Source organism: Loxodonta africana, chromosome 3, assembly GCF_030014295.1.
Source record: "Loxodonta africana isolate mLoxAfr1 chromosome 3, mLoxAfr1.hap2, whole genome shotgun sequence".
Taxonomy (NCBI): domain Eukaryota; kingdom Metazoa; phylum Chordata; class Mammalia; order Proboscidea; family Elephantidae; genus Loxodonta; species Loxodonta africana.
The window spans coordinates 182,399,178-182,417,428 of NC_087344.1; the positions used below are offsets into that span (position 1 = coordinate 182,399,178).

An 18,251-nucleotide genomic window follows, 5' to 3' on the forward strand; every position below is an offset into this window, starting at 1 on the left:
TGTCTGGAGTTGTCTCTTGACTGGCCGTGGGTAGATCCATGGTAGTGTGTGGAAGAATACCCAGATTGTTTCTGTGAGTTTTCTGATTGTCCTTCACTATCACTGGCCTGGCTAACACTGGATCCCCTGTGTATTCCTGCTCCGGATTCAAACGATACCTGTGTATTTCCAGCCCCTGAGTATCTGGACTGATCTGCTGAGTGGTCTTGGTGGGATTCCTGTCTATCTCTCGTGCTTGATCTGTACTGTCCACGGGCGGAAGTTTCTCCCTGCTGAGAGTCCGAATGCCTAGAGCTGTCTACAGACTGTCCATGAGACGATCCTTGTCTTCCTCTGGCAGTAGAATCTGAGTGTCCATGGGCAGGATGAGACTGTGGGCCATCGGCTCGGTGCCCTTGGTGATACCCTGAGTGTCTTGAGCTGTCTCTTGACTGGCCATGGTTGGATCCATGGTGGTGTCCTGAAGCAGACCCAGATTGTCTGTGTGAGTCTTCTGATTGTCCTTCACTATCACTGGCCTGGCTAACACTAGATCCTCTGTGTCTGCCTGCCCCGGATTCAGATGATGGCCGTGCATGTCCAGGCCCTGAGCGTCTGGAGCTGTCTGCTGAGTGCTCTTGGTGGGATTCTTGCCTACCTCTTGTGCTTGATCTTGACTGTCCATGGACAGAAGTCTCTCCCTGACGAGAGCCCGAATGCCTAGAGCTGTCTGCAGAGTGCCCGTAAGATGGTCCTTGCCTTCCTCCTCTGGTGGTAGAATCTGTGTGTCCATGGGCAGAATGGGAGTGTGGGGCATCAGCTTGGTGCCCTTGGTGATACCCTGAGTGTCTTGAGCTGTCTCTTGACTGGCCACGGTTGGATCCATGGTGGTGTCCTGAGGCAGACCCAGATTGTCTCTGCGAGTCTTCTGATTGTCCTTCACTATCACTGGCCTGGCTAACACTGGATCCCCTGTGTCTTCCTGCCCTGGATTCAAATGATGATTGTCCATGCTCAGCCACTGAATGTCTGGAGTGGTCTGCTGAGTGCTCTTGTTGGGTTTCCTGCCTACCTCTTGTGCTTGATCTGGACTCTCCATGAGCGGATGTCTCTCCCTGGTGAGAACTCGAATGCCTGGAACTGTCTACAGACTGTCCATGAGAAGATGATTGTCTTCCTCTGGCAGTAGAATCTGAGTGTCCATGGGCAGGATGAGACTGTGGGCCATCGGCCCTGTGCCCCTGATGAGACCCTGAGTGTCTGGAGCTGTCTCTTGACTGGCCATGGGTAGAATCATGGTAGTGTCTGGAAGCAGACCCAGATTGTCTGTGTGAGTCTTCTGATTGTCCTTCACTATCACTGGCCTGGCTAACACTGGATCCCCTGTGTCTTCCTGCCCCGGATTCAGATGATGGCCGTGCATGTCCAGGCCCTGAGCGTCTGGAGCGGTCTGCTGAGTGCTCTTGGTGGGATTCTTGCCTACTTCTTGTGCTCGATCTTGACTGTCCATGGGTGGAAATCTCGCCCTGATGAGAGCCCGAATGCCTAGAGCTGTCTACAGAGTGTCCGTAAGATGGTCCTTGCCTTCCTCCTCTGGTGGTAGAATCTGTGTGTCCATGGGCAGAATGGGAGTGTGGGGCATCAGCTTGGTGCCCTTGGTGATACCCTGAGTGTCTTGAGCTGTCTCTTGACTGGCCATGGTTGGATCCATGGTGGTGTCCTGAAGCAGACCCAGATTGTCTGTGTGAGTCTTCTGATTGTCCTTCACTATCACTGGCCTGGCTAACACTAGATCCTCTGTGTCTGCCTGCCCCGGATTCAGATGATGGCCGTGCATGTCCAGGCCCTGAGCGTCTGGAGCTGTCTGCTGAGTGCTCTTGGTGGGATTCTTGCCTACCTCTTGTGCTTGATCTTGACTGTCCATGGACAGAAGTCTCTCCCTGACGAGAGCCCGAATGCCTAGAGCTGTCTGCAGAGTGCCCGTAAGATGGTCCTTGCCTTCCTCCTCTGGTGGTAGAATCTGTGTGTCCATGGGCAGAATGGGAGTGTGGGGCATCAGCTTGGTGCCCTTGGTGATACCCTGAGTGTCTTGAGCTGTCTCTTGACTGGCCACGGTTGGATCCATGGTGGTGTCCTGAGGCAGACCCAGATTGTCTCTGCGAGTCTTCTGATTGTCCTTCACTATCACTGGCCTGGCTAACACTGGATCCCCTGTGTCTTCCTGCCCCGGATTCAAATGATGATTGTCTATGCTCAGCCACTGAATGTCTGGAGTGGTCTGCTGAGTGCTCTTGTTGGGTTTCCTGCCTACCTCTTGTGCTTGATCTGGACTCTCCATGAGCGGATGTCTCTCCCTGGTGAGAACTCGAATGCCTGGAACTGTCTACAGACTGTCCATGAGAAGATGATTGTCTTCCTCTGGCAGTAGAATCTGAGTGTCCATGGGCAGGATGAGACTGTGGGCCATCGGCCCTGTGCCCTTGATGAGACCCTGAGTGTCTGGAGCTGTCTCTTGACTGGCCATGGGTAGAATCATGGTAGTGTCTGGAAGCAGACCCAGATTGTCTGTGTGAGTCTTCTGATTGTCCTTCACTATCACTGGCCTGGCTAACACTGGATCCCCTGTGTCTTCCTGCCCCGGATTCAGATGATGGCCGTGCATGTCCAGGCCCTGAGCGTCTGGAGCGGTCTGCTGAGTGCTCTTGGTGGGATTCTTGCCTACTTCTTGTGCTCGATCTTGACTGTCCATGGGTGGAAATCTCGCCCTGATGAGAGCCCGAATGCCTAGAGCTGTCTACAGAGTGTCCGTAAGACGGTCCTTGCCTTCCTCTGGCTGTAGAATCTGTTTGTCCATGGGCAGAATGAGACTGTGGGCCATCGGCTCGGTGCCCTTGGTGATACCCTGAGTGTCTTGAGCTGTCTCTTGACTGGCCATGGTTGGATCCATGGTGGTGTCCTGAAGCAGACCCAGATTGTCTGTGTGAGTCTTCTGATTGTCCTTCACTATCACTGGCCTGGCTAACACTAGATCCTCTGTGTCTTCCTGCCCCAGATTCAGATAATGATCGTCCATGTTCAGCCACTGAGTGTCTGGAGTGGTCAGCTGAGTGCTCTTGTTGGGTTTCCTGCCTACCTCTTGTGCTTGATCTGGACTCTTCCTGAGGGGATGTCTCTCCCTGGTGAGAACTCGAATGCCTGGAACTGTCTACAGACTGTCCATGAGAAGATGATTGTCTTCCTCTGGCAGTAGAATCTGAGTGTCCATGGGCAGGATGAGACTGTGGGGCATCGGCCCTGCGCCCTTGATGAGACCCTAAGTGTCTGGAGCTATCTCTTGACTGGCCGTGGGTAGATCCATGGTAGTGTGTGGCAGTATACCCAGATTGTCTGTGTGAGTCTTCTGATTGTCCTTCGCTATCACTGGCCTGGCTAACACTGGATCCCCTGTGTCTTCCTGTCCTGGATTCAAATGATGATCGTGCATATTCATCCCCTGAGTGTCTGGGGTGATCTGCTGCATGCTCTTGATGGGATTCCTGCGTACTTTTTGTGCTTGATCTGGACTGTCCATGGGAGGATATTTCTCCCTGATCAGAGCCCGAATGTGTAGGGCTGTCTACAGAGTGTCCATGCCTTGATCCTTGTCTTCCTCTGGCAGCAGAAAGTGAGTATTTGTGGGTAGAGTGAGACTGTTGACTATCAGATCTGTGTTCTTGATTAGACCCTGAGTGCCTCGTGCCTCTTGACTGGTGGTGAGTGAATCCATTGTGGTTTGTTCCAGGGGGCCCAGATTGCCTGTCTGAATCTTCTGATTCTTCTTGGCTCGAATATTCCCATCTTGCACTTCCTCTTTCCCTGTTTTCAGAACCATAATTATGCTCATCTCCTACTTCCCTTTTTTGGTTTATGCTTGAGATGTTTGTTTCTTCTCCTAGATCAATGAAACTTGACCTCTTGTGTTTACCAGTATGGTGATGATGGTTTTTCCCATTTTTCTCCCTGTGGCCAGAAGGAGATGAATCATCTCTTCTTCCTTTGTTTTTGGAGCTAGATCTATGTTTCTTTTTGTCTGTTCCTGTTACACACTTCTTCCCTGTTTGTCCATGCCTTTTTGAAAGACTTGATTTCCTTCTTCGTTCTTCTACCTTTTCCTCATCTTCTATTTCATCTTCTTCATTTTGGTGTTTGTGACCATACTTTTTCTGCTTTGGGCTTGATGCTTTGAGGTTCTGTCTCTTCATAGACTCATAATATGCTTGGGCCAACTTGAATACCATCAGAAAAAACTCAGTGAAGTCTACTTTCTTGTTGTGGTCTAGATCCAGGATATGCATGAAGACATCACCAGTATCTGGATCATCTGGGTTCTGTATAGAGAAAAACAGAAAAGCAGAGTTCATCAGACTGACTTGAATCCTCAGTTAAATACTTTTAAGTGAACTGTGGGCATGTGAATCCCTGGCACTGAAATGTGGAATCCCAACAAGAATTTTTTTACTTTTTTAAATCTCATTTAGTCAATTGTGAATGAGGAGGTAAATACGGGAACTAGGCAATGTAAATAAATATTAAAGCCTAGTGTGCTATTTAGAAAAGATTTTATGATAGAAGTGCCTCTTTTTTTTTTATATAAAATGCCTCAGCATTTTATATAATCCACAATTGATTTATTTTTTAAAAATGCCCTCTTAATTATCTTCGGGTTTGGAAGAATATTAGGAAGAACTAACTTATTTATATTCATTTGTTTGTCAGCACATAGTTACATTCTTTTCTTCTAGAGAACAATTTGTGTGTGTGTGTGTGTGTGTGTGCATGAATGTGTGTGTACCCGTGTTGTTTGTACATAAAGGGATGAAAACAAATTTTAACTGTTTTGAAGTAAGACTTGCTGTGTTCCTATTCCAAAAGGTAAAAATTCAGAAGGGATCATAGTAATCTTTGTTCAAAGTAGTGATGAGGAGTGCTATTTTGGCAAGTAGTTTTTACCTTCAGGATTGGCCGAAACTCTGTTTCCAGTAGTTCCTCCAGCTCTTTTTTGCTCAATGTGTCATTTTCCTTATCGTTGCTCGAATATTGCTGGAAAAGGTCAATGATGGCAATGATGTTTTCCAGGAGAGTAGACATCTTTTGGAAAATATATGTGAACCTAGGAAGAAGGAATAAATATTAAGTTTTGTAGAATTTTTGTTTTCTTTCTAGAATTTTCCTAACAAGACTTTACATTTTTTAATCCACATTTTCTCCTAAGCAGTTTAATTTCATCTATAGATTTTTTTTTTAGCCCAACAAGGAAGTGTTTGTGGTATAGTAAACACTTCTTGTTGCACCTGGATTGACAATACCCATGAGGTTGAATAACATATCGAGAAACTTTGTCAGAAAACTATCTGGTTACTTATAGAAGAGTCAGAATCTGAATCCTCTTGGTTTGATATTTTCAGTTGGAGCCCTGGTGGTGCAGTGGTTAAGAGCTTGGCTGGTAACAAAAATTTTAATCCACCAGCAGCCAACCTACCAGCCACTCCTTGAAAACCCTATGGGACAGTTCTGTTCTGTCCTGTAGGGTGACTATGAGTCAGAATCAACTCGATGGCAGTGTTTTTTTTTTTTTTTCCCTAATATTACAAAAAATGTTTTTTTTGACTGGCTTTCATGTTACCATTTAAGGAATAAAAAACCAAAACCAAAACCAAAACAAACCCATTGCCTTTGAGTTGATTCCAATTCTTAGAGATCGTAAAGGACGGAGTAGAACTGCTCTATAGCTTTTCCAAGGAGTACCTTGTGGATTCCAGCTGCCAACCTTTTGGTTAGTAACCATAGCTTTTAGCCACCACGTCACTGGTGTTCCATTTAAGGAACAGCATCTCAAAAACTCTCCCTTGAATCAACATTCTCTTCTCCAGCAGCATATCCCCCTTCATCTTACTGTCCTAATTAATGGCTTCCTTTTATAGACAAGATTCTTAGAAGAATTTTCAATGCTTACTTCCTTAAAATGTTTGCCTCCCACTTTCTTTTTAATGTACATCTCTCAATTTCTTTCTCCACCACTCACCTGAACCTGCGTTGTGTCAAATTACCTATTATCTCCAAGTTGCTGAATATAGTGGTCAGTTCTCCATCACCATCATTCTATTCAGCTTCTTGGTAGTGTGCCATGGAGTTACCCATTTCCTACTGATGAAACCTTTTTGTTTCTTGGATTTTACGATGCTACATTCTCCTGATGGTCCTCTTATCTGTTGGCTGCTCCCTCTCAGTATTCTTTGCTACCCTCTCCTCTTCTGCTCAATCCCTAAATGATGGAAGTCAGCATGGCTATATCCTAGATCTTCTTTTTTTTTTTTTATATCTATACACTTTTCTTAGGCAATCTCATTGAATCCCTCGACTTCAGATGCCATCTCTCTAGTGACTTCTTAATTTACCTCTCCAGTCCTGATCTTTCCCGTGAGTTGTGGATTCATTCATTCACTCCCTATTCACTTAAGGGTTAGGCCCTATTTTATGCTCTGGGGATATAGTAGTGAACAAGATAGATAAGTTGCCTACTCTTATGTAGACAATAAGCAAACAAATAAGGGAAGCAATTAGATATGATAAGTGATACATGTAGAATTAAAATAAGAGTGTTATGATATAGAGTGAGGAGATTTTAAGCTGATAGTAGAAGGCTTTGTGGTAAAGGAAATATTAAAAGATGATGCTAGTTAGAAGCATAAAAGAGGCAGGAAAGACTAAAGAACAATTGCAAGGGTAAATGTGTGGCAGAATCTAAGTAGATATTGACTGCATAAAATAACAACAACAGTATCTTTTGGAATTTAAGTAGATAGAATCAAAACACACAACAATACCAAATAAGACTCAAAGGGGTAAATGGAATTCAAGCATTGTCAGATACTTGAATGCTTTAGGTAGTGGTTAAAGTCCTTTTTATAATACACTCTAGTAAGTCAAGGATGCTGCATCTCTATGATAACCATGAAAAGAACGGTAAAAGAATATGTAATTAATAAGCTAATATTGGGGGAATTTTGTGACATTTAGTCAATCTAAGATAAGAAAAAAGAAAAAATATAGAACAGATGGGATAGTAGAAATCGATAGTAATATGGTAAATGGAAGCCAAATAGCTCAGTAATAACACTGAATATAATTGGGCTAAATACTTGAATTAAAAGACAAAGATTGTCAAACTGTTAAGAAAGCCTAACTGTATGCTACTTACAAGAGACATGCATTAAATATGATAAGAATGGTTGAAGGTAAAGGGATGGAAACAGCATACCACCAAACACTAAAAAGAAAACTGGTGTCACGACATTAATACCTGATAGAATAGACTAAGGCTAAAAGCATTACTAGAAGAATTCTTCATAACAATGAAAAATCAGTTCACTAAGAAAACTCATTGCCATTGAGTCGATTCAGACTCATAACGATCCGATAGGACAGAGTAGAACTGCCCCATAAGGTTTTGAAGGAGCTTCTGTTGGATTCAACCTGCTGGCCTTTTGGTTAATAGCCAAATGGCACTACTAGGGCCCCAATTCACTAAAAAGGATATAATCAGAGTTCTAAATTGATATGCACTTAATAACCCGGTAACCCAAAAAAACCCAGTGCTCAGTTAATAGCATAGCCTCAAAATACAACAAAAATTGACAGAATTTTAAGGAGAAATAAACAAATATACAATCGTAGTGGGAGATTTTTTTAACATTTCTCTCTTAGTAAATGAAATAGCATGTAGGGAAAAATATCTGTAAGGATATAGAAGATTTCCACAAATAATTAATGTAAACATTAACTAACATATGTTGAACACTGCACCTAACAACTGCAGGATACACATCCTTTTGAAATGCACATGAAACATTTAAAATCAACCATATGCTGGATCACAAAGCAAGCCTCCACAAATTTTAAAGGATTGAAATAATACAGTTTGCTCTCTACCTCAGTGGAATTAAACTGGAATTCAGTAATGGAAAGATAACTAGAAAAATACCCAAACGTTTAGAAATGAACAAATAACTTCTAAACAATCAAAAGATTAAAGAATAAATCACAGTAGAAGTTAAAAAAATATTTTGAAGTAAATGAAAATGAAAAGAATATGAATAACAAAACAGTAAAAAAAAAATTTTTTTTTTTTTTAGGGTGCCTTAGTTTTAGTTTTACTCTGTCCTATTTAAAAAATTTAGGATGCCTTAATTCCATGTCTAATGGGAAATTTATAGCTTAAGTGTACATATTAGAAAAGAGGAAAGGCTGAAAAATCAATAACCTAAATATTTTTATCAAGAAGTTTGAAAAAGAACAATAAATTAAGCCCAAAGAAAGTAGAATGAAGGAGATAGTAAGATGAGAGCTGAAATTAATGAAATAGGAAGCAGTGTTAGAGGATCAACAAAATCAAGATTTAGTCTTTGAAAATCTAATAAAATTGATACATACTGCAAAATTAATTAAGAGCAAAGTCATAAATAGCCAATATGAAGAAAGTTAAAGATGATGTTGCTATAGATTACAGACATTAGAAAGATAATAAGAATATATTATGGAAAACTTTATACCAATAAATTTGAAAATTTAGATGAAATAGACACATTTCTAGAAAGCACTATTTATCAAAACTGAATCAACAAGAAATGGAAAACTTAAATAGTCCTATATCAATTAAACAAATCAAATATGAAATTAAAACATTTCCAGTGGCAGAAAAACTGCAGGTCAGATGGCATCACTGGTGAATTGTACTTATTGTGTGAGAAAGAAATAACCCTAATGTTACACAGATTGTTTCAGAGAATTGAAAAAGAGGGAACACTCATTTTATAAATCCAGCATAACCTTGATACCATAACCTGACAAGGATATTGAAAGAACCAAAATTTTCAGAACAATTTCTTTCATGAATATAGATGCAAAAGTTCAGAAGAAAATATTAGCAAACTGAATCCAGCATTGTGTAGACAGAATACACAGCATGCCTAAGTGAATTTTATTCCAGAAATTCAAGTGTGGCTTAATATTGAAACTCAACCAACTCATAACAACAGAACAAAGGAGAAAAAAACATATGGGCCTCCCAACAGATGCAAAAACAAAACAAATGAGCAAACAAAAAAACCCAGTTCATAAAATCAACATTAATTCATGATTTATAAATAAAAGATATCATTTATGTGTATGTAAATGTTCTAGCAAACACCACATTTAATGGTGAAATGCTGGAAGTTTTCATCCTTAAGTTTGGAAATGAGATTAGTATACCTGCTATCATCCTGTGCAACATTGTACTGGAGGTCCTAGCCAGAGCAATAAGTCAAGAATAAGAATTAAAGGCATAGAATAATTGGAGAGGAAGTAGTAAGATCACCATTACTCACAGAATAATATGATATTTGTATGTAGAAAATCCAAAAGAATGTGCAGCTAAACTATTAGAATAAATAAATTTAACAATGTTGCTGATTACAAGATCAATATACAAAAGTCAATTGTATTTCTATATGACAGCAATAAACAATTAGGAAATGAAACAAGAAAGGATCCTATTTACAAAAGCATTAAAAGTCAGGAAATTCTAGGAATAAATCTAGTGAGAGACAAAAGATCTATATACAGAAAATTATAAATGTTATTGAGGTAAAGAAGGTTTAAATAAATGCAAAAATATGTCCTGTTCATGAGTTGGAATTCACAATATTGTTAAGCTGCCAATTCTCTCCAAATGCATTTATAGAATCAGTAAAATCCCATTTGAAATCTCAACAGCTTTTTTTTTTTTTTTAATGGAGGTCGATAAACTGATTTCTAAAATTTGTATGAAAATATAGAAGGGTAAGATTAGCCAAGACAATCTTGGAGACAAAGTTGGAGGACATACATAACAGGTATCAAGAGATATTTTAAAGGAAAACAGCATGGCATTGATGCAAGTCTAAGCAAATGGGACAATGGAAAAAGTCGAAAATCAGACGTATTTCACTATGGACATTTGATTTATGGCAAAGCTTATACTTCAGATCAACAGGGAAAAGGTGGTCTTTGGAACAAGCGGTGGTGGCTTAATTGGATTCCCATTTTAAAAACAAAAAATTTAATTCCCAGGGAGATTTTACATGTAAAAGTTAAAAGAAGATGACATAAGAGAATATCTTCAAGATCCTGGGGTAGGGAAATATGACTTAAATAGAACTCAAAGTACTAATCATAAAGAAAAAGACTGATGAATGAGACTGCATTGAAAGTAGGAATGTCTGTTTATTCAAAGACACCAGAGAAGGGCAAGGAACACAGTGGAGGAAAAAAGCAACAAAATAACCAATAAAGGGCTCTGTCCTGAATATTAAAATAACTTCTACAAATCAGTATGTAAGAAAAGGCAAACCTATACAAAAATGGATAGAGGCCACAGGAACTTACAAAAAAGAAAAATCCAAAATGGCCTGTAAACATACTAAAAGGTACTCAACCTTGTTAATCATCAGGGAAATGTAAATTAAATAAGACCACAACACAACCACCAGAATGACTTAAAAAACAAAAGGAAACAACTCCACAAAAAAGCCTGATAATACCAAATGTTGCTGAGGTTGTGGAAAGAGCAGGTTTTTTATATACTGTTGGTGGGAGTGTAAACTGTCAGAAGCACTTTGGAAAATTGTTTGGCAATATCTAAGACTCAGTAGTTGGAATCAACAGGACAGCAATGGATTTGGTTTTTTGGTTTAGTTTAATTGACTCCTAGGAGTAGTCCCAACAGAAATCATACACATATGTAACCAAAAGTCATGTACGAAACTGTTCAGAACCCCGTTATTTATAATACCTCCTACAATGTAAGCAACCCAAATACTTCTCAGTAGACAAGTTGTGGTATATCCAATAATGTAATAGAGGTGGGAGCTTGGACTAGAGTGGTAGTGGTGAAGAGGGAGGAAAGTGGATGAATTCTGCATGGTTTGTAGGTAGAGTTGACGGGATCTGGTGATGAATCACTTGTGTGTTGTAAGAGAAAAACAGGAATCATGGACAGCTAGATTTTGGATTGAGCAAACAGTGTCTTCTCACCTTTCTATTATTTCCATCATCTCACACCTAAACTACTGCGACCTATCTTCCTACTTCCACTCTTAGCTTCCTGTAATCTTGTTTTCCATATAGCAGCCCACAGTGATCTTTTAACAACATATGTTACATTATGTTACTCCCCCTCCTTAATACCCACTAATGACTTCCTATGAACTTAAAATAATGTAGAAACTCTACTACGATCCTCTTTACAAGATCTATACCTGCTTAGCTCTCAGACATCACCATACCAGTGTTTCTGTTGTTAAATATTTTCTAGCATGCTGGTTTCTTTTTGTGCTTTGAAACAAGTTTACTCCTGCTTTAGAGCCTTGCCCTTTGCCTTGGCCTATTTCTTTTGTCATCGAGATCTCAGCTCAAAAGCTATTTCCCCAGAGAGGTCTTCCCTGACCATCCAATCTAATTTTCTTCTCAGTATCTGAAATTACCTTATTCATTTGTTTATTGTTTACTGGTGATCTCCCCTATTAAATGTAAGCTCTTAAGAAGAGAGAGTTTATGGTGTTCACTGCTACATAATCAGAGGTAAGAGCCCCAAAACCAAACAAAACCCATTGCCCTCGAGTCAATTCCGACATGCAGTGACCTTATAGGGCAGGGTAAAACTGTACCACAGTGTTTCCAAGAAGCAGCTGGTGGATTCGAACTGCTGACTTTTTGGATAGCAGCTGAGTTCTTAACATCTGTGCCACCAGGGCTCCAGAGGTAAGAGCAGTACTTGGCAAATAAAAAATAGAAGGTAGTTAATACATATTCATTGAATGAATGAATAAATGGACAGTCCAGCAATCCAAAAAGTATTAAATAGCCTCATAGGAGTCAAATTTGTGTTCTCATTTCCTTCTATACAAAAAAAGAAGTTTTAGTAACAACGCCACTAAAAATAAACAGCCCCAAACATCTAGAACTTATTGCCTTAGAGTACACATCCAGATTTCCACCTTGTTTAACACCAAGTAGATGAAGTTAGATGGATTTCCTCTCCCTTACCTTGTTCACCAGAAGAGCAAGTAGTATGCAGCCTGAAGGACCTTGCTGGGTGCTGAAGCCTTGGATAATGGCCTTTTTATAGCAGATAAATGGTCCATCCAGGGAGGAGCCATCTCTGTGGGATGGTCTGATTCATTCCTAACCAAAGCCAGGTACACCCCATATCTCCACCTCTACTGCTCAGGTGACATGTGTTTACTTCTGTTTCCTCACGTACTCCTCTGCACTGGTATTAGCGAGTTCCAAATTTAGGTTTGACGCAAATGCCATATATTGGCAATTTTATGAAAGGATCGTTTTGGCTATCACAGATTCTTTGTGTGTGGGGACCACACCTTCTACTTCTTTCTAATTCCACTTTAACTAGGTAAGTGCTTGATAAATTATCTGTTGATAAACATACTTCCTGATGCTTGTCTCTAGAAGGGTAGAATAGACATTGATAAGAAACTAAAATCCAATTTATGGTAGGAACATATCACAAACATTTATCTTCATGTCCCTTTCCACCTGTGAATTTCATCTCAGCATACCGAGAAAACTTGTCAGTGAGATGAATGTTGATCTTCTGATGAAAGGAGAGAAGATACTGATTTTTCAAAAGAGTGAAAGAATGTGAGCTCTTTGAGTTAGAAGCAGTGTTCACTAGGTGCTAAACAAAAAAACTAGGTGCTACTCTGTTCTACAGGGTCACTATGAGTCGGCATCGACTCGACGGCAGTGGTAGCATGAGCTTATTAGGTAAAGTCATTTGTTTAATTTTATCTTATTTTCAAGATAATTACAATGAAATGTTCCACATACTCTTCCTTCTTTAACTGTAGATTTTCTCATTCACTCCAGTGAATATACAGAAGACTTCTATCCCTGGCCTCTCTCTTGACTTCCACATTGTTATGTCAAACAGACCACATCTCCATTTGTATGTCCTCTAGTTACCTCAGTCTATACTGTTCAAAACTGAACTCATTGTTGTGGCCCCTACCAAAATATACTACCTTCCAGGAGTCCAGATGTTGGTTAATGATATCCCCATCCACTAAGTGTCTCAAGCTAGACAAAGTCATTTTTCATTTCTCCCTCTCTTTTACTTCTCACGTTTGTATCATATCAACTCCACCCAGACTTATGTCCTGTATGCAGCTCTACTCTCTATCCCCAGTGCTGTAGTTATTAGTTCTCGACCTCACCATCCTTCACCTGGATGTTCCTAAGAAGCATCATGACTAGCCCCTCTCTCTAACACAGACTGCCAGATCCATCTTCCAATCTTATCATGTCATTCCTTGCTTAAGGACCTCTGCTGGCTCCTCCTTGCCTGCAGAATAAATTCCAAATTCCTTAACTTAATATACAAACATCTTCACAATGGACATGAATCTCTATCTTTACAGTTGCTTCTCTTGACACCTATATTTTTTGGAAACATCACTCTAGATACCCACATTCCTTACATGATTTTTTAGTGTCCCATCACTGTTGAGGATCTCTACATGCTATCCTTACTACCTGGGGTTTGGGGAATGGTCCCTGAATCTTAACTTCTCTTGGTCTTTTAAGACCCTCCTGAATCATCAACTCCATCATGAAGCCTTCTCTGACATCTCCAGATAGATCCTTATCCCTGCCACTGCTCTCTCACACACTCTATGTTTACCTCTCTTATAGCACCATCCAGATTTTATTTTAATCATTTATTTATATATGTCTGTCTCCTTCCAGGATTTTGTGTCCCATCTCACCCTGGCATTGACTGGATCTGAGTTATCTCTTGTGTCCTTGGGTCGTATAACAGTGCCTGGAACATTGTTAAATAAGAAGTACAGGGAGGTGGTCAATCTTGTTTTGAGGCAATGAAATGAGTTTAAAAAGTTTATTTAATGCTCTCATTCTTAACCTTATTATACCATCAATCCCTTCTTTTGTGGGACATCAGTTAACATCCACGGAACATAGTTCTCCCTTTTCTCCTCTTTTCTTCTTGGATTTTATTGTCTCTTTGTGCCCGTAGTCATTGTGTTTTTGTCGCTCTCTTACCATGCTGCAATAGTAGTCTATATTGCATGTCCACTATGTGCTAAGCAGTACTAAGATTTTGCAAGTATTCTAATCCTCAGGAGAACCCTGTGAGGTCGTGGTTATTATCTTTATCTTAGAGATGAGGGAACCGATAAGCGATAGGGTGTGCAAGGTCTCTCAGCAAGTAAGTTACAGAACTAGGATTCAAACTCAGGTCATCTGACTCCAACACCCACATTATTTCCATTACACCATGTTTCTCTGGGTGTGAATTTCTCTCTCTCTCTCTTTTTCTTTTGGTTAGCTTTATTTATATTTTTAATGTTTTAAAGATTTAAACATTTTTAAAATGTGCCCCGTGTCCTGGGTAAATTTAACTGTGAAAATCATTTCAGGGCATCAGAAAGACTAGATAATGGGGTATGAGTGAGCTGAAGAGGGTAGAGCCCATAAAGTGGCAAGGTCAAGGAAGCCTGTGACTTGACCTTATAAAGGCCAGAAGACCCAAATCTGGTCGCTTCATTTTAAGTTGGAGGGCCGTCTGTATTACTCTAATCCAGGACCATGCTATGATCATTATATTTTATCATAACTTGGAAGAAAATGTGGGCAAATGGGAAATATTTTTAGGATAGGCTGAAGATCCAAGAAGATTTTAGCATGTTCCACCAGTGGCTCAAATTGAATAAAATGAATCTTACTGACTTATGTTCTAAATTAAACTTCACAAGGATGAGGTAGAAGATATGAGTAAAAGAAGGTGTGACAGTGCTCATGTGATGTAGTAGCCAAAAGAGGTCATGATATTTTAGGCTGCATTAAAAAAAGTATAATAACTAGAACAAAATAAGTCGTGGCATTCTTAACCAAATTGTCCCTGATGATATCCTTCCTGACTCTTGTCTCTAGAAAGCTAGAACAGACATTTATAAGAAACTGAGATCCGGTTTATGATAGGAAAATATCACAGGCATCTATCTTCATGTCCCTTTCTATCTACGAATTTCACCTCGATTGTTTGCCAGATTGTTTCTAGAGATTTCAATTAAGTTTGGTGACCACTTTTCACAAGGGATATGGACAACTTGGTATGTGTTCTGAGTAAAGTAAGAAGGGTGATTGGCTAGATGGCTGTTAAATGGAATCCACTGAGAAGCAGATGGATGGGAGACATAAAACTGTCTTCAAATATATAAATGGCTTTTATGTGTAGAAGGATTGTTATTGGGCTGTATTATCCCAACGCTGGTAGAACTCAAGGAGCCCTGGTGTTTTAATGGTTAAGCACTTGGCTCTAACCAAAAGGTCTGTGCTTCGAACCCACTGGCTACTCTGTGGGAGAAAAGACCTGGTGAGACAGCCTAGGAAACCCTGTGGGGCAGTTGTACCCTCTCCTATAGGGTCATTATCAGTCAGAATTGACTGGGTGGCACATGACTACAACAACAGGTAGAACTTAGAAACTATAGGGAAGTATATCAGCTTTTTATAAGGAAGAACTTTTTAATACTGAGAATTATCCAAAAAGTAAAGAACTGTCTTTGGAGAGAGTGAGCTCCTCACCATTGCCTAGAGAATTTTCAACTGGATGGACCTTGGTAATCAACTAGTCTAGAATCCTCATATGGTAGTTGAAGATTGTGAGTTCCAAGGGTGCGTGGTTGGTAAATTAAACAGTCAGGACCCATGTCTCCAAATCAGGAGTTTTTACTCCAAATCCTCTTTCCATTTTATAAAAAGCAAAAACAAAAACCCGTTGCCGTCAAGTTTATTCCCATTCATAGAGACCCTATAAGACAGAGTAGAGCTGCCCCATAGGGTTTCCAAGGAGCAGCTGGTGGATTCGAACTGCCAGCCTTTTGGTTAGCTGTCGAACACTTAATTACTGTACCACCAGGGCCCCGCATTCCATTGTATTAGTTTGCATCAGTTACAGGGAGATGAACATGAGGCAGGGATATTTTAGAAGGGAGTTGAGTGGAGGTACCTGGGGGTGAAAGTCTGAAAAATCCCCCTTTCAACCTGAGAACAATGATTCCATGATTCAAGTCAATTTCCTTGCCTGACTTCCTTCAGCTCAGCTCAGATGCCGTTTCATCAATACAGTTTAGTAGCTGCAGGGGTAACAGGACTGGCATTTCCACTTTATGGTGTAGACAGGAGGTAACACTTGCTCTCTATGCCCTAGTTCATGCTAACACAGCTGATCCTACTCCATACTGGCTTTTTACCCTTTTAATCTCAAAGGCGAGCCCTGGTGGTGCAGTGGTTATTCATTCAGTTATGAACGAAAAGGTTGGCAGTTTGAATCCTCCAGCTGCTCTGTGGAAACCTTATGGGGCAGTTCTACTCTGTCCTATAGGGTCACTACGAGTAGGAATTGACTTGACAGCCAGGAAAGAGGTAATCTGAAAGGATTTTTTCCCCTAACGCTTTAAAATAACTGGCCTTGGAATAATGAACTCTGTGATGTGGGGCTTCTTCTCTGTCTCATTGTTACCAGACAATGCATTGGTCCCAAATGCATTTTGGGTGTCTGTAATTAGGTAATGTGGCTGCCAGGATTTGTGAAAGGGTAAAAGAAAACTCCCCAAAACATAGGAGCTATTGACAAATCATAAATTACAGGATTTCAATTACAATCATTCAATGATCTGTCCCTCCCATTTTCTACCTAATGGGCTGAAAAGTGTGGATCAGGTTGTCACGATTTAATGGAGCTGCCTTTGAGAATTGTGACTGAGGCTGTAGGCGTGAAGGGGAGTTGGAATTTGTGGTTAAATGATTTCCTACAGGAGCCTTAGTCATCTCCTAGGGAGGTGCTGTTTGGGGGTTGGAATTTTTCCAGGGTGAATAGTCTCTTGGATTTCTTAGCATAGTTGAAGCTGATGTTCCTACTCAGCTATACAGTCGTGGAGCCGTATCTGGCAGGAACACCTTTACTCACAGCTTGTATTTGCCAGGACAACGGTCAAGGAAATTAATGCTGGTTCCAGGCAAAATTTTCAAGGTGCCTTCAGAGCCCTCAGACTCTGCTTTCTTTCATGCCTTTTTGTGTGTGTGTGTGTATGTGTGTGTATGTGTGTGTGTGAGAGAGAGAGAGAGAGAGCAGAGTAATAGAGGGAACAAGAGAGAGATAGGGAGAGACAGAGATAGGGAGGGAAGGAATATCCCAGGGAGAATGAGGGTGAGGGAAAATGAGTTTTTTCCTGATATAAGCATATATGTTGGCATATATTTCATGCCAATCTGAATTGCTTCTCAGTGCTTTATGTGTCTAATATATTTATTTCCAGGTATTCACTGGCAGATTCACTGAGGTGTAGAGAATGGAGAAGAGGAAACCAGAAAGGGACTACAAGGTTGGAAATAGAGAAAAGAATTGAAGTAAGCCTGTGGCAGAGGATTGTGTATGTGTGTGTGTATGTGTGTGTGTAAACCATGTTATTTCAGCTACTTCAGATGCCAAAGTCACTGGTAACACACACACACATACATACAATGTGAGAGAAAGAGACACACAGACAACAATGATAAAGGACAAGTCTTTTGAATACTGAAGAACTATTCTCGAGGAAATGCTTCTATAGATAAGATGTTATTTCTCCAGAAATCATGGTGGTGTATTAAACTCCTCAAGCACAGCTGTGGAGGTAGGTAGGGGCAATCTAGGGTGTGACGGGCATTGCATCTATACAGGAACTGTAACATATGAGAGTTTTCTCTGACAATTAAGGAAAAAAGTAATAGAAGTAATAATAGAAAAACCACTGGTCACCTCATGTAGTTAAGTGGGAAATCCTTCAATAACATTTGAAAGGTTAGGAACAGAGAGATCGTGAAGTCTTGAAAGTGACCTTATCAGCAATGACTAGTATCAACAGTAAAAATGAACCAGTCACCATTCTATGTCCCATGGAAATAAGGGTTGGTGACAGAATGATGTAGCATTAGGGTACGGGAAAAAATTCCAGGAGCAAGACAGGACAGAGACAGTATAGCCATTTTTAACCATAGGCTGCATGAATGTCATCTGTTCAGACAGAGTCTAGCAAGGGCCAGTAACTACAGGAGAATGTAGAAGATCAGGAGAGGCTGGAAACTTGAAATAGGATCCTAGTCCCTGTTCTCACCTGCTATCGTCATAAAAA

At 40.5% G+C, this 18,251-nt stretch overlaps 1 protein-coding gene across 1 annotated transcript; it reads right to left on the minus strand.

Annotated features, from left to right (window-relative positions):
* Positions 1-1,123: 1,123 nt before the first annotated feature.
* On the minus strand, positions 1,124-5,106 carry LOC100670131 (filaggrin-like). Its single transcript, XM_064279981.1, has 3 exons — positions 4,969-5,106; positions 1,463-4,346; positions 1,124-1,284 (listed from the first exon to the last, which is right to left on the minus strand). The coding sequence occupies exons 1-3, from the start codon at positions 5,104-5,106 to the stop codon at positions 1,124-1,126; spliced, it is 3,183 nt and encodes a 1,060-aa protein (XP_064136051.1).
* Between the last annotated feature and the right edge of the window lie 13,145 nt (positions 5,107-18,251).